We start from the raw sequence: 15199 nt of genomic DNA on the forward strand, positions 1-15199 counted from the left end.
GGAACACTGTACAATCCCCCCAGGTGTGACGAGTGACTCTACAACAACAGGGAGTATGATCAGAAGCACACAAACACACACACACAGAATATCCATATCTGAAAATTTGTGTTTAGAAAGGAAACAGTCATTCTATTCTTAAGCGTCCACCAGGGGGCAGAATTCACACATTGCTCAGCAGTCTGAGCAGGGCCCCCCTACTCCTTTGCCTCTCATTTTTCTCCTTCTCCAAACGCTGCCCACCTCCACCCGCCCCCAAACCCTAAACCCCCTCAATCCCCCCCATTCCCACCCCCAAAACCTAAACCCCCTCTATCCTCCCCGCCCGCATTCCCACCCCTAACCCCCCCTTGCTTCCCCCCACGACTCACTCTTGAACATCCAGCGGGGCTCAGCACAGGATACCCTGTGGCTGTGTTCTACAGTACAGCCTGCAGAAACTGTTTTGTACTCACTAAAAATGGGCTGTAGCCAGCAGCAGGCACAGGTGCGGCTCCTCTTGGTCCACCCGTAGGGGGCAGCACCGATAGGCCCGTGGAAAAGATACCTAGAGCGTTGAGGTTTAGACCAGGGATAAGGTTGGCTTGTTGCTGTGAGAGAGAAAACAGTCAGCTGTCAGCCTGTGTGAAGAGGGGCCATCCTGCCCTATCCCAGTGTGACATCATGCAATACAATACCCTCAACTTTCACTAGATGGCACCACTAACTTAGCTTAGAATCTAACAGCCACATAACCTTCAGCTCAGTTACCCGACTCCCCCATGCTGAGGGTTTTAACATCATTGATTGGACAGTGACAAATAAACAGAAAGGCCTGTAATTTAAGGTAAGGGGAGGGGACTGATGCTCCAACAGAGCAAATGACTCAACAGCTGTTCAACAGCTGCCCACACCTGTTAAAATAGCTGATTAAAAATGACCAGTATCTGCCGGAAGCTTTAGAAACATTATTAAAATGATACCCATCTGTGCATACATGTGGTCTTAATGCTATGTGCTGGATATTTACACTGCTGAGATCAATCAGAAATGCAGGAACAGCACTCCCAGCGGTCAAGCTGAGCTCTGAGGCTCGGCTTCCATCACAGCGGATCAGAGACCGGCTGTGTTTGAGCAGGGGGAGGGGCCACCCTATAGAACAGGCTCCCCGTGTGCCCACGCCCCCCTCGTCCCCGCGCCCCCTCAGCTGCAGCTGCTTACGCTGACGGCAGCGACGTCGTTCTCGTACGCCTCCCTCAGCTTCCTCGTGATCTCCTCCTCCGCCCGGCAGCAGGCCTCCATGCTGCCGCGCACTGTGATGGTCCGCTCCGGGTTGTAAATGGTTAAATCCTGTAACCTGAGGGAGAAGAGATCAGAGAGAAAAGGGTTAAAAACAAAAAACAGAACAACACACCAGCCCTCCCACACACACACACTCACCCCAACATACACACACACACACACACACTCACCCCAACATACACACACACACACACACTCACCCCAACATACACACACACACACACACACACACACACACACCCCAACATACACATATACACACACACACTCACCCCAACATACACATATACACACACACACTCACCCCAACATACACACACACACACCCCAACATACACACACACACACTCACCCCAAAATACACACACACACACACTCACCCCAACATACACACACACACACACCCCAACATACACATATACACACACACACTCACCCCAACATACACATATACACACACACACTCACCCCAACATACACATACACACACACACACTCACCCCAACATACACACACACACACACACTCACCCCAACATACACACACACACACACACTCACCCCAACATACACACACACACACACACACACACACACCCCAACATACACATATACACACACACACTCACCCCAACATACACATATACACACACACACTCACCCCAACATACACACACACACACCCCAACATACACACACACACACTCACCCCAAAATACACACACACACACACTCACCCCAACATACACACACACACACACCCCAACATACACATATACACACACACACTCACCCCAACATACACATATACACACACACACTCACCCCAACATAGACATACACACACACACACACTCACCCCAACATACACACACACACACACACACGCGCACACTCACACACATATACACACAAACTCCCCCCCCCCCACACACACACACACACACACACACACACATATACACACACCCCCCCCCACACACACACATATATATACACACACCCCCGCCCCCCCATACACACTCTCTCATACACACACACACACTCACTCACTCATACACACACGTACACACATATACACATGCTCACACACACACATATACACACTCACTCACACACAAAACCCTATTCAGCTCACGTCACTGAGTCACAGTCACTGAGTTACTTATCCAATCAACAATCACATGGTGAATAACCAATTACACGTCACAGAGAAACAGATGGACAGATCAAGATCAGACATGACTAAACAATGCCAGAGCAGCAGAGGGCAATCCGTCTGAGTGAAGGTGAGGAAACTCTCCCCACATCTGCCATCACCTTCCTCTGACAGGCCAGACCAAGCCTCGCAATCCCTCACATTAATGAGCTGTGTAACTAACAAAGCAGAGGCTTTACTCTGGGCTCACAGTGACCCGCACATTGTGTACAGAATGCAAACAGGACCCAAAGGATCCCACAACATCCACATGCAAAGGTACCAGACAGGGATCTGTGTCCTTCAAACTATTCTTTTTCTCACAGAAGTCATTCTAAGCCAACCTTCACGGACAGTGGGTAATTCATTACTGCTAACGGAAGAAGATTAAGGAACATTAAAGTATAATCTGAATGTGCCTAATATCGTATTCATGGCCAAAGGCTTTGTAATCGATAGCTGAAATCAGGGTGGTGATGAGCTAAGCGGAGAGTGGCAGCACATGCACAGCACTGGCTGCGGGGGGACGTTGATGAGACACTTACGAGGAAATGGTTATCTTGGTCCCGGTGTCCTGCTCAATCTTTTTCAGGTTCCGGCCCTCCTTACCGATCAGCCTTCCAACCAGACTGTTGTGAGCCAGGATCTTCAGAGGAACCTCCTCAGCCCTGCAGGGTAAGGTGCAACCAGGAGACAGAGAGCCATCACTGCAGGAGCCGAGCTACGGGGGGGTCTGACTGCCGTTTGCAGGGGTTCCATGTGGATTGCAGTGGTTTTCTGTAGACTGTAGGAGTTTAATGTGGGTTGTAGGGGTTTAATATGGGTTGTAGAGGCTTGTGTGCATTGTAGGGGTTTAATGTGGGTTGTAGGGGTTTAACACGGATTGTAGGAGTTTAATGTGGATTGTAGGGGTTTACCTGTAGACTGGGGGGTTAATGTGGATTGTAGGGGATTGTGTGCATTGTAGGGGTTTAATGTGGGTTGCAAGGGGTTATTGTGGGTTGTAGGGGTTTAATGTGGGTTGTAGGGGTTTGTGTGCATTATAGGGGTTTGTGTGCAATGTAGGGGTTTAACGTGGATTGTAGGGATTTAGAGTTGGCGTTTCCTGCTTTTTCACCCTGAGTTTGGAATCCTCAGTGAGTCAGAGGTGCAGGAGCACTAAAAGCTCTGACACACCAACACGCAGCTCATTCACTCAACACCTCACTCAGCAGGTATAAGGGGTTTGGTGAGGGGCTGGGTTTATCGCTCAGTCAGGTGTTTGGTGTAATATCTGGTGTGGTATTGAGGCTGAAGTTTGGTGATGGGATGGTGTTGGGATGGTGTTGAGGCTGGGGTTGGGGCTGGTTTTGGGGCTGGTGGTGGGGTTGGTATTGGGATAGTGTTGGGGCTGATGTTGGGATAGTGTTGGGATAGTGTTGGGGCTAATGTTGAGGCTGGTGTTGAGGCTGGTCTTGGGGTGGTGTTGGGGTGGTGTTGAAGCTGGTTTTGGGATGGTGTTGGGGTGGTGTTGGGATGGTGTTGACGCTGGTGTTGGGATGGTGTTGGGGTGGTGTTGAAGCTGGTGTTGGGGCTGGTGTTGAGGCTGGTGTTGACGCTGGTGTTGGGATGGTGTTGGGGTGGTGTTGAAGCTGGTGTTGAGGCTGGTGTTGACGCTGGTGTTGACGCTGGTGTGGGAGTGGTGTTGAGGCTGGTGTTGGGATGGTGTTGGGGCTGGTGTTGAGGCTGGTGTTGAGGCTGGTGTTGACGCTGGTGTTGACGCTGGTGTTGATGCTGGTGTTGATGCTGGTGTTGCGATGGTGTGGGAGTGGTGTTGAGGCTGGTTTTGGGATGGTGTTGGGGCTGGTGTTGGGGCTGGTGTTGAGGCTGGTGTTGACGCTGGTGTTGACGCTGGTTTTGGGATAGTGTTGGGGCTGGTGTTGAGGCTGGTGTTGAGGCTGGTGTTGAGGCTGGTGTTGCGATGGTGTGGGAGTGGTGTTGAGGCTGGTGTTGGGGCTGGTGTTGAGGCTGGTGTTGAGGCTGGTGTTGAGGCTGGTGTTGAGGCTGGTGTTGAGGCTGGTGTTGGGCACTCACGCCTTGGTCTCACTGGCCTCCTTCTGCATGATGTCCAGGATCATGCGGCAGGCGGAGGAGCAGCCCGCAGGGGTGGAGTGGATGGTAATCGGCTTCTCTGCTGCACCCGCATTCTCCTTCCGATGGATGTCCACCCTGCAACCGGACAGACACACCAACACACAGACAGACCAACAAACAGACACACGGACAGACAGACAGACATACACACACACACACACACACAGACACGCCAACAGACACACAGATGCTCTATTCACTGACACAGAGGCAGCAACTTCAACCAGTATTATCTGCTGAACAACCTCTATTCAACTAACCGCTGAGCTGACTGTCAGCAGGAAGGATCAAGACTCAAAGAAACCCTCTAAAGGGAAGCGTCTGGCTGAGAGATGTGCAGGAGGAACCACAGCGACCGCCTGTCTGTACCAGAATGACTGATGGTCTGTACCAGAGAGACTGCATGTCTGTACTAATGAAACCGTAGGTATTTAGCACAGCGACCACATGTCTGAGTTACTGGAGGGCCATCTGGCTACATGGTCTAGCGTTTCAGTGAGTCTAGGTTCTGTAGTCTGCACTGCTCCAGGTTCTGAAGTGTGAGTCTTACTTGGACTGGGTCTGTTTGGTGACATTTTTGATGGTGAGGCCCTCCTTGCCGATGATGGCTCCCACAAACTGTGTTGGGACCAGCATGCGGAGGGGGAAGTCCTGCTGCTTGTGCCGAGATCCCCCGAGACTTCCTGAGGGACCAGGCTGGGGGGCATCCTGGTCCCGGGCTGACCGCACCCCTCTCCGGCCACGGGGGGCAGAGGCTGGAGGCGCTGCATCCACATCCAGGATGTAAGACACCCTGAAGGAGTAGTCCTCAAACTGGTGTCCTGTCAGCTTCTCTATGGCCCTTATTACACACACGCACACACAAAGTATAACCATGACAACCCAGACATCACCTTATTTTAAACTGAACGTACACAGAGACTGAGATATACCATAGTTAATAAAATAATAATTAATCAATCAGAATTCAATTTCTAAACATCATCACAAAATGCAGCGCTTCATTCTGTAGTAACTGACAGTTTTCTCAGACCATGCTGTAGAATTATGCTATGGTGAGTAAATGTATAACTTAATACTGAGAACGCAAATACATACATGTTATGCTGTACAGAGTGAAGCCTCTGATGTTCACCTTGTTTGTATGGCTCAGCTATGCAAATGGTGGGAGATTTGGACAAAGGTGTACAGTCACAGCAGGATGAAGGATCACTTTTAGATGGTGGGATTAATACTCTCTGGAAGCATGGTGGTTTACACCTGTGTACTTCCATTTACCTTTCTGTGTGAAACCAGTGAAAAATGAAAGCACTGCTGTTTATGCCTGCACCCTGTCAGATAGAGTGTCACAGAAAGAAGCTGCTCACACTTTGGCCTCCTCCTTGGTCGCATACGTGACATTCACCACCGCTGTCTCAGTGTCAGTGTTCACTACGGAGAGGGAGACAGATTCACCTAATTACTACAGTGCAATAAACTCCAAACAATTAAAAATACATATTCTGAAAAGCCTGTTGGACAACATTCAGAAGCGATTCACAGGTGAGTCAGTTATGACTGTTCCTCACACAGCATAGTGCACACAACAACCAAAGAATCACACTCACAGCCTCTCCAATCAAGCTTCTATGCCCTGACTGCACAGTCTAGAGGACTCCTACACCCTGACTGCACAGTCCGCTATGACTCCTACACCCTGCCTGCACAGTCCGCTATGACTCCTACACCCTGACTGCACAGTCCGCTATGACTCCTACAACCTGACTGCACAGTCCGCTATGACTCCTACACCCTGACTGCACAGTCTGCTATGACACTTACACCCTGACTGCACAGTCTGCTATGATTCTTACACCCTGATTGCACAGTCTGCTATGACTCCTACACCCTGATTGCACAGTCCGCTATGACTCCTACACCCTGCCTGCACAGTCTGCTATGACTCCTACACCCTGCCTGCACAGTCCGCTATGATACCTACACCCTGCCTGCACAGTCTGCTATGACTCCTACACCCTGCCTGCACAGTCCGCTATGACTCCTACACCCTGACTGCACAGTCTGCTATGACTCCTACACCCTGATTGCACAGTCTGCTGTGACTCCTACACCCTGACTGCACAGTCTGCTATGATTCTTACACCCTGATTGCACAGTCTGCTATGACTCCTACACCCTGATTGCACAGTCCGCTATGACTCCTACACCCTGCCTGCACAGTCTGCTATGATACCTACACCCTGCCTGCACAGTCTGCTATGACTCCTACACCCTGCCTGCACAGTCCGCTATGACTCCTACACCCTGACTGCACAGTCTGCTATGACTCCTACACCCTGATTGCACAGTGTGCTATGACTCCTACACCCTGATTGCACAGTCCGCTATGACTCCTACACCCTGATTGCACAGTCCGCTATGACTCCTACACCCTGACTGCACAGTCTGCTATGACTCCTACACCCTGATTGCACAGTCTGCTATGACTCCTACACCCTGATTGCACAGTCTGCTATGACTCCTACACCCTGATTGCACAGTCCGCTATGACTCCTACACCCTGACTGCACAGTCTGCTATGACTCCTACACCCTGATTGCACAGTCTGCTATGACTCCTACACCCTGATTGCACAGTCTGCTATGACTCCTACACCCTGACTGCACAGTCTGCTATGACTCCTACACCCTGATTGCACAGTCTGCTGTGACTCCTACACCCTGATTGCACAGTCTGCTGTGACTCCTACACCCTGATTGCACAGTCTGCTGTGACTCCTACACCCTGATTGCACAGTCTGCAGGACTCCTACATCCTCACAGCAAGCATACAGTCCCCCCCTCCATCAGAGAGAGCCCCGGGCTGAAGGAGCAGACAGAGGGACACGCCCTTGCCGTGGGCCTCCACTGACAGTATATTGATCCAGGAGTTTGCCTGCGTGTGTGGTGTGTGTCCCAGTCCAGCACAACACAGAGGTGGGAGGGGGCGTCTGTCACTCTCACTCTGTCACACTCAGACAAACAGCGGTAGGAGGACACAGAACTGGAGGGCGTGGCATCTCCGGGACCAGAATCAGGTTCTATTTGTGCGGCAGCCACTAGCTGCAGGTGCTCAGGCACGTTACCCACAGGGAAACCATGCTCTCAGCAATGGTTAGCTTTATCATACATCACTTTACTCACAGATCTCTCTGTGTCAAAGTCATTGATTAGTTTGTGAATTCCTAATTTTGACTGTACCTTTCAGTCTGAGACACAGAGCTACACCTCCACACTCATTCACACACACACACACACACACACACACACACACACACACACACTCCTGAATGGCTGCTACTGCCTCCCACTTCAGAACTCCTCTCAGCATTATGGGAAGGGGTCTGAGGTGCTCTCCTCCTTCTGGGCTCCGTGTATCACCATGCTTCAGAGTGGAAGCATCCACATGCTTTTAATTTCATATGGACACATTAAGAGCAGATATAATTTATGACAACATTAAGAGTAGAAATATGAATCAGGACACTGTTAAAGCCACACACACCGGGACAATCAGCACAGCCTCCTGCCAGTACTGCAGTCTCAAACTGAAGCATCTGCCTGCTCAGCACATGAAGAGCGTGACATTACCTTGCTCCACGTTTTCCACAGTGCCGTACTGTGCTAAAAGGCTATCCAAAACCTGCAGCAAAGGGAGAGGAAAATCAGTCAAACACACACACACACACACACACACACACATATACACACACACTCGCACATACATACACACTCACACACAAACTCTCACACTCATACACACACACTCACACACACACACACACACACTCACACACAAACTCTCACACTCACACATACACACACACACACTCGCACAGACATACACATTCACACACAAACTCTCATACTCATACACAAACACACACACACACACACTCGCACACAAATACATACTCACACACAAACTCTCACACTCTCATTGGCTATTGCTGTGTTTGGTATGGCCATAGCTGTGTTAGGTATGGGTGTGGCTGTGGTTGGTACAGTCACTGATTGCTGTTTTGGAGGCTTTACAAACCTCTCAGGTTTTAACACACACTACATCCGTCAGTGATGCTGTTCCCTGTAGTGCACTAAAGCCCCAGAAGAGGGAGCTATGAGGACAAACAGAAGCTGCAGAAGTGGGTCAGCATCCACACAGACAGGGCCCTCAGCTTTGGGATTTCATATCATAAGCAGCCTAGTGCCAACACCACTCTTTCCAGGAACTGGTGAATGCTTCCAGGATGCGATTCAGATACGCAGATGTAGCTACTCAATCAATAAAAGAATCACACTCTTCCCATACACCCGCACCATGACATCACCAAACACCCGCTGAAGGTAAAGACCACGCCATCATTCAAGATCAGCTAAATACCATGACAAGTCTGCCAAAGCCACAAAAGGCAAACACACTGTTGTCACAGAAAAGAGGAGTCAATCAAATGAGGGCTTTGTTTTTCTCAACCACATGACCCATTGGGAATTAAACCTGTATTATCAGTCATAATCCTGAAGGTGTTACTCTAGGTCCTTGATAATCAGCAGTGTTTAAACAATCAGTAATGTCACTGGACTCATTATACAGCACATTGCAATGCTCTTCAAAAAGCAATTATTTGGCCTACAGAGAGGAAAAGAAATGTCCAGGACAAGCAGGTCTTACAGCATCTTACAGTGCAACAGTACCCTCTGTCATCCAGCATTCCCACCTGCAAATATTGCCAATAATTATCCCTCATTTATCCTGATCAGCTCTCAGGGAACTGTCATTTTGACAAAAAAAGTGAGTTTTCATCATTTTGTTTATTATGTCTTCTTAAAGCCTGCTTCTGAAATCAAAGACCACATCTGCTTGATGTTCATACACATGCATTGCTAAATGTAGTCACTCATCTCCACATTTAACAATGGCTTTAATTATTTACAAATTGTAAATTGTAATTTCAACAGCCAAATAATGAAATAGTTTTGAATTCGTTTATTGATGTTGAATTCTGCATGTCAGAGCCATACTGGCACTACCACTCACAGAAATCGCTGCCAATTTCAATGACTGTTATGATACAGTCACTGTACAGCATGCCAATGTAGTGGAATGGGCAAGCGTTCTTACAGTGTGTCTCTATCTGTTGCCTTTATGGCAACACTGTCTTTAATACCAGGCTACAGAAACACTGAATGATGATGGACATGTTATACCTCAGCCGCAGACAGCAGGAACTGATGAGAAGATTTTGGGGCTGGTTTCAATAAGGCAATGCCACCCGCTTGCTAAAGGTGTATAATACTCTCCTCTGAGGCACACTTCACACACATGCACACTGTCTGTGGATCTAAATATTCAGACTGAACTACAAACATGACAGTGTCAGATCTAAACATCACTGTTATTTGTCAATACGTAGCAGTAATTAATTCATCAACTAAGATGACTGACGTGCAATGGGACAATTGTTTTAAGAGGTAGTTTGAAAATAGGCTGCATGGTCTCTTGGTGTCAGAGACTGAAGCACATGAGGGCTCTGCAAACATGTGACTGGTCACACCTCGGCTCTCAGTGCCCATCACCTGACTGGGAAGAACCAATAAGATCTTTAAGGAGGAGTTTCTGGAAGAACATTGTACTGTTGGAACAAAGTGGAGCGGATGGAACTTCTGCAGGAGCCTCTCTGATTCAGCACGATGATCCGAGCTCTGCAGTTGACCCACTATCAGGAGGGATCTGGCTCAGTTACACAGCCACTCAAAGCTGAGGAGACAGCACTGTGACTGAGCTCAAGGGTACAGTGTAACATTGAACAATAATCATCACTGCCCGTGGTAAGAAGTAGTGCAGCACTGATATGAAAGCTGTCTCTCCCCCTGCCGACCCTCTCAGGACCCTGTCCCCTGACCCCAAACTCACCTCCCACTGCAGGTGGGGCGGGATGTTTCGGATCTGAATCTTCCGACTCCTGCAGGGATGACAGAAAGAGAGATTAACAGATGAACCCTACCACCTCCAACTCCAAGCACACAGGAGTACCACTGTTTCTCACTTCACTTCAAAAAACCTACTAGCCTGCAGCAGAGAAATTCCTGAAGCAAAGGACCCAGACCCACAAAAAGACAAACATGCGCGCATGCGCGCACACACACACACACGCATGCACATGCACACACACACATATACACACACACAAACCTTCTCATCACAAAAGAATAAACATTTTCCACACAAACAAACCATCCAATCTTCTTAAGCACCTAAGTGATGCATGAGTCCTGTAGTTAATACCTGGTTCATAAACACACACACCAGGTGTGATAGGCGCTGCACACTGATAAAATGTGAGAAGCACAGCACAGATCCGAGAGGAGCCTCACTCCTTTCTTGTTACTTCTCACTCAGTTTCTCCCTCCCCCCGTCTGTTCTCCCTTCTCCTGGGCAGATAGAGACTACGCTGGGAAACACTGTGGGAATGTACTAGAGCAGAGACCCTCATTCTCAGAGCCACAGACGGTGTCTAGCCTGGGAGCCAGATGGTCTCGCAGAGGAACTGTGTGTCCCCAGTCCTGCGCCCCCCCCAGAGCTCCACACACCACCACAGAAAACCCCAAATGGGGGTTAGGGGGTATGTGTCAGCACATGTGCCTGGGAGCTGACACCAGACCCACAAAAGGATTCTGGATCTTCAATCACATTCATATGATCCAGACCCTGCAATCTAACCCCACAGAGAGCTGCCACAGTCACTGTGCTAAACCAGGGGCCAGTGCTGGTCGCCACTCAAACCCAAGCTCACGCTGCAGTGCACTGTGGGACACAGGAATGTCACCTCACACTTCCCTCTTTCTCCTTTCACATCCCTCTCTGCAGCCTCTCTGACAGTCATATCAGTCCTATCAGTTTCAGCAAGAAGCACACCGAGGGCGGGATAACTAGAACCACCCTTCTTTCTGCTGGATAACTAACAACCACCCTTCTTTCTGCTGGATAACTAACAACGACATTTCTTTCTGCTGGATAACTAACAACGACATTTCTTTCTGCTGGATAACTAACAACGACATTTCTTTCTGCTGGATAACTAACAATGACATTTCCTTCTTTCTGCTGGATAACTAACAATGACATTTCTTTCTGCTGGATAACTAACAACGACCCTTCTTTCTGATGGATAACTAACAATGACATTTCTTTCCGCTGGATAACTAACAACAAGGCTGTGAGATGCAGAATGCTGTCTCTGCAGGGATCCGGCACTGTGCAGCAGGAGAGACGCAGGATGCTGTCTCTGCAGGGATCCGGCACTGTGCAGCAGGAGAGACGCAGGATGCTGTCTCTGCCGAGATCCGGCACTGTGCAGCAGGAGAGACGCAGGATGCTGTCTCTGCAGGGATCCGGCACTGTGCAGTGGGCTGTGAGACACAGGATGCTGTCTCTGCCGAGATCCAGCACTGTGCAGTGGGCTGTGAGACGCAGGATGCTGTCTCTGCAGGGATCCAGCACTGTGCAGTGGGCTGTGAGACGCAGGATGCTGTCTCTGCAGGGATCCAGCACTGTGCAGTGGGCTGTGAGACGCAGGATGCTGTCTCTGCCGAGATCCAGCACTGTGCAGTGGGCTGTGAGACGCAGGATGCTGTCTCTGCCGAGATCCGGCACTGTGCAGCAGGAGAGACGCAGGATGCTGTCTCTGCAGGGATCCGGCACTGTGCAGCGGGAGGGAGCAGGACTAGTTCCAGCAGGAGCAGAGGCTTGGCTCAGCCGCTGCACTGCTGCGCCTGCCTCTGCCAACACAACAACAAGTGGACACTCTCCTCCTCCTTCTCCTCTTCCTCCTCCTCCACGCCCTGTCCTGCTCCACAGCCCACGGAAAGTGTGACGGCGCCTTCCCACAATCCCTCAGGAGCTCCTCATTTTCAGCATGCCTGTGGCGGCCCCAGCATTGCCTGCTGTTCGCTCATCATACCCAGCGCCTCCCGCACATGACCACCGCACCTCTGAGCAGCCAGTCTGCTGTCTCTCTTTCAAATACAATTTTCTGAGTCTTGGGATAATATTTGTTTGCTGTAACAGCAAAGCGCGGCCTCCCCCATCACCCAGCAGCACCCAGCTGAAGAGGCAGACTGAATGCACTGCTTACCTACTGTTTGTTGAATGTAACCACGCTGTCTGCTGCCGGTTTGGGACGGAGTGCCAAAGGAATAAAAGCTTCTCCATTTGTGCCTTTGAATATCTGAGGGTGGCCGTGTTCATTTGAAAAGCTAATATTTACTGCAGCCAGCTGAAGCGGACAGGGCAGCAAAGTATTTATGCACACACACTCGCATACTAATGCACACACTCGCATACTAATGCACACAGGCCTATGGATCGCCAGGGAAATTTTAACCTCTAACAGACCGACTCGGCACAGTGGCAAGAATGGAGCTATTCAATATTCGCCAAGACCGCTCCCTGTTCCAAATGATGAACAACTGATCATCGCTGGCGAAAGTAGAAACAAAATTCACCAAACAAAAATGACAGAGTAGCATGTGGCACAGGGAGCAGTGGGAGGTGTGCAGGAAGAGCGGCACACAGCACAACCCTCTCCTCTTCCTCACTCAGCCGGCGGGTTAATCACTCTCCCCTCCCTGCCACCCCTAAAATTAGGCAACGTGCTGCTCAGCTCTCGGGGGTGCAGGTCCCACAGAGGGGAGGGGCTAACACCTCATTGGCTGCACTCAGCTGACTCTGATGAAGTGAGAACACTCCAGCTCTGTTAGGCATTGTGTATGGTCATGTGTGCAGAGGTCCATTCAAACAGCTGCATGGACATGTGACAGCTTCTCTAACAGAGTTAGGATTCACTGAAGACTCCCTGAGCATTTATTATCATTTATAATATCATTATAACTTATTATAATCTGAGCATATCAGCCTCCATTGCCCCCACAGTCAGAGAATAAACTGCATTTTGAATTACTAATCTATACGTGAAAATGACACAGACAGGGAACATTCTATCAGTATAGACTGTGCACTGGCAGTATAATTATTTACCGTCAAAATTTGATGGTATGATGTTATGAACTGTGAGCAGATGAATCTCACTGAGTGCTTAGCTGTTAACAAATATTCTGTTACCCACTATAAATTAAAAGCTTGCCAACAGAACATTACACTCTAAGTCTTTAGGCAGCTGACTATAAAATCTACTAGTGAACGAACATTCAAATATGCTAATTAACTAGATTCTAATAAAAAGTTACATATCAGTTAGTTAACATGCTAATAATCTACACAGTTCCTCGATTACAGCATATTTGCACTTTACGTACAGTATGTATTATGTATATATGTGTATATATGTGCCTGATGGATGAGCTGTCCATCAAAATGAGTAAATTGACAGCAGCAAGCTAACAATGCTAACAGTGCTAACAGTGAACTTGTGTCTCTGTTGCTCTTCTCTAAACAGAGGGGAGTGAAGCCACTGTTTCATCACCTGCAATGACGATGATGGTGATAGTGATGATGGTGATGATGATGGTGATGATGGCGACGGTGATGATGATGATGATGATGATGAAGATTGTGGTGATGGTGATGATGAAGATGATGATGATACATGTGCAAAAATACAGTGATGTAGTACTGGGAAATACAGTCAGTTCAGTCATCAGTGTGCTGATCCACTGCGCTGTGGAGTTACTGCGCTACTCAGTGCTAACACGCCGGACAGGGAGGATGGGGCCAGAGGAGATGGGGGGTTTAGGGTTAGGTTTAGGGGTTAGGGGATTAGGGTTAGAGTTAGGGTTAAGGGTTAGGGGTTAGGGGAGATGGGAACGGAGGAGACGGGGGAACCCATCTGGCACACCCTTCCCTCCTCTATTCAGGAATGTGAACATCAACATCCTCCTGTCTGCACTCTGAGAGGCAGCCATACCTTGACACCATTCCACTGCACTCTCTCACCTGCTCCTGCTGTACCTGGCCTTACATATGGATTTCAGGCATCGTGCCATTCAAGAATTATTGAGATACTGATATTGGCAGTGTAGCATAGTGGTAAGGAGCAGGACTTATGACCAAATGGTTACCAGTTTAGTTCCCCACTAGGGCTCTGCTGTTGTACCCTTAGGCAAGATACTTAACCCAGAATTGCCTCAGTAAATATCCAGCTGTATAAATGGGTAACATTGTTCACAAAAAAACTGTAATCTATGTATCCAGAGCGTCTGCTAAATGCCAATGATGTAATAATGTAACAGACAGATGACCAAATGTTTTAAACAATGCAGACATAGTGTAACAGATGTGCAGAGATGCGTTTGCATGTGTACAGAGTGAGTGGGGGGAAGGAGGGGTTAGGGGCAGAGTCTGCATCAGCGGGGGTCAGGGGGCTTGCTGATGAGTTCAACTGCTGAAGGGAAGAAGCTGTTTTTGTGCCGTGTGGTTTTGGTCTTGATAGACCTCAGTCTCTTGCTGGAGGATAGTGTTTTGAACAGTCTGTGTCTGGGATGGGAGGGGTTGGACACAACCTTTCCTGCCTGTCTCAGGGTCATGGGGGCGTGCA

At 49.1% G+C, this 15199-nt stretch overlaps 1 protein-coding gene across 1 annotated transcript in view; it reads right to left on the reverse strand.

Moving 5' to 3' along the window:
* LOC118788880 (insulin-like growth factor 2 mRNA-binding protein 2) overlaps nucleotides 1-15199 on the reverse strand; it is a 45593-nt gene that overhangs the window by 5531 nt on the left and 24863 nt on the right. Inside the window, exons 3-11 of the mRNA XM_036545060.1 lie at nucleotides 10561-10609; nucleotides 8241-8292; nucleotides 5979-6042; nucleotides 5162-5452; nucleotides 4552-4686; nucleotides 3024-3146; nucleotides 1201-1336; nucleotides 456-590; nucleotides 1-38 (exon numbers count right to left, since the gene is read on the reverse strand). The exon at nucleotides 1-38 is cut by the window's left edge and continues 31 nt beyond it. Coding sequence (XP_036400953.1) covers nucleotides 1-38; nucleotides 456-590; nucleotides 1201-1336; nucleotides 3024-3146; nucleotides 4552-4686; nucleotides 5162-5452; nucleotides 5979-6042; nucleotides 8241-8292; nucleotides 10561-10609 — 1023 coding nt within the window. The remainder of the gene's footprint in view (nucleotides 39-455; nucleotides 591-1200; nucleotides 1337-3023; nucleotides 3147-4551; nucleotides 4687-5161; nucleotides 5453-5978; nucleotides 6043-8240; nucleotides 8293-10560; nucleotides 10610-15199) is intronic.

Source organism: Megalops cyprinoides, chromosome 14 (assembly GCF_013368585.1).
Source record: "Megalops cyprinoides isolate fMegCyp1 chromosome 14, fMegCyp1.pri, whole genome shotgun sequence".
NCBI lineage: Eukaryota > Metazoa > Chordata > Actinopteri > Elopiformes > Megalopidae > Megalops > Megalops cyprinoides.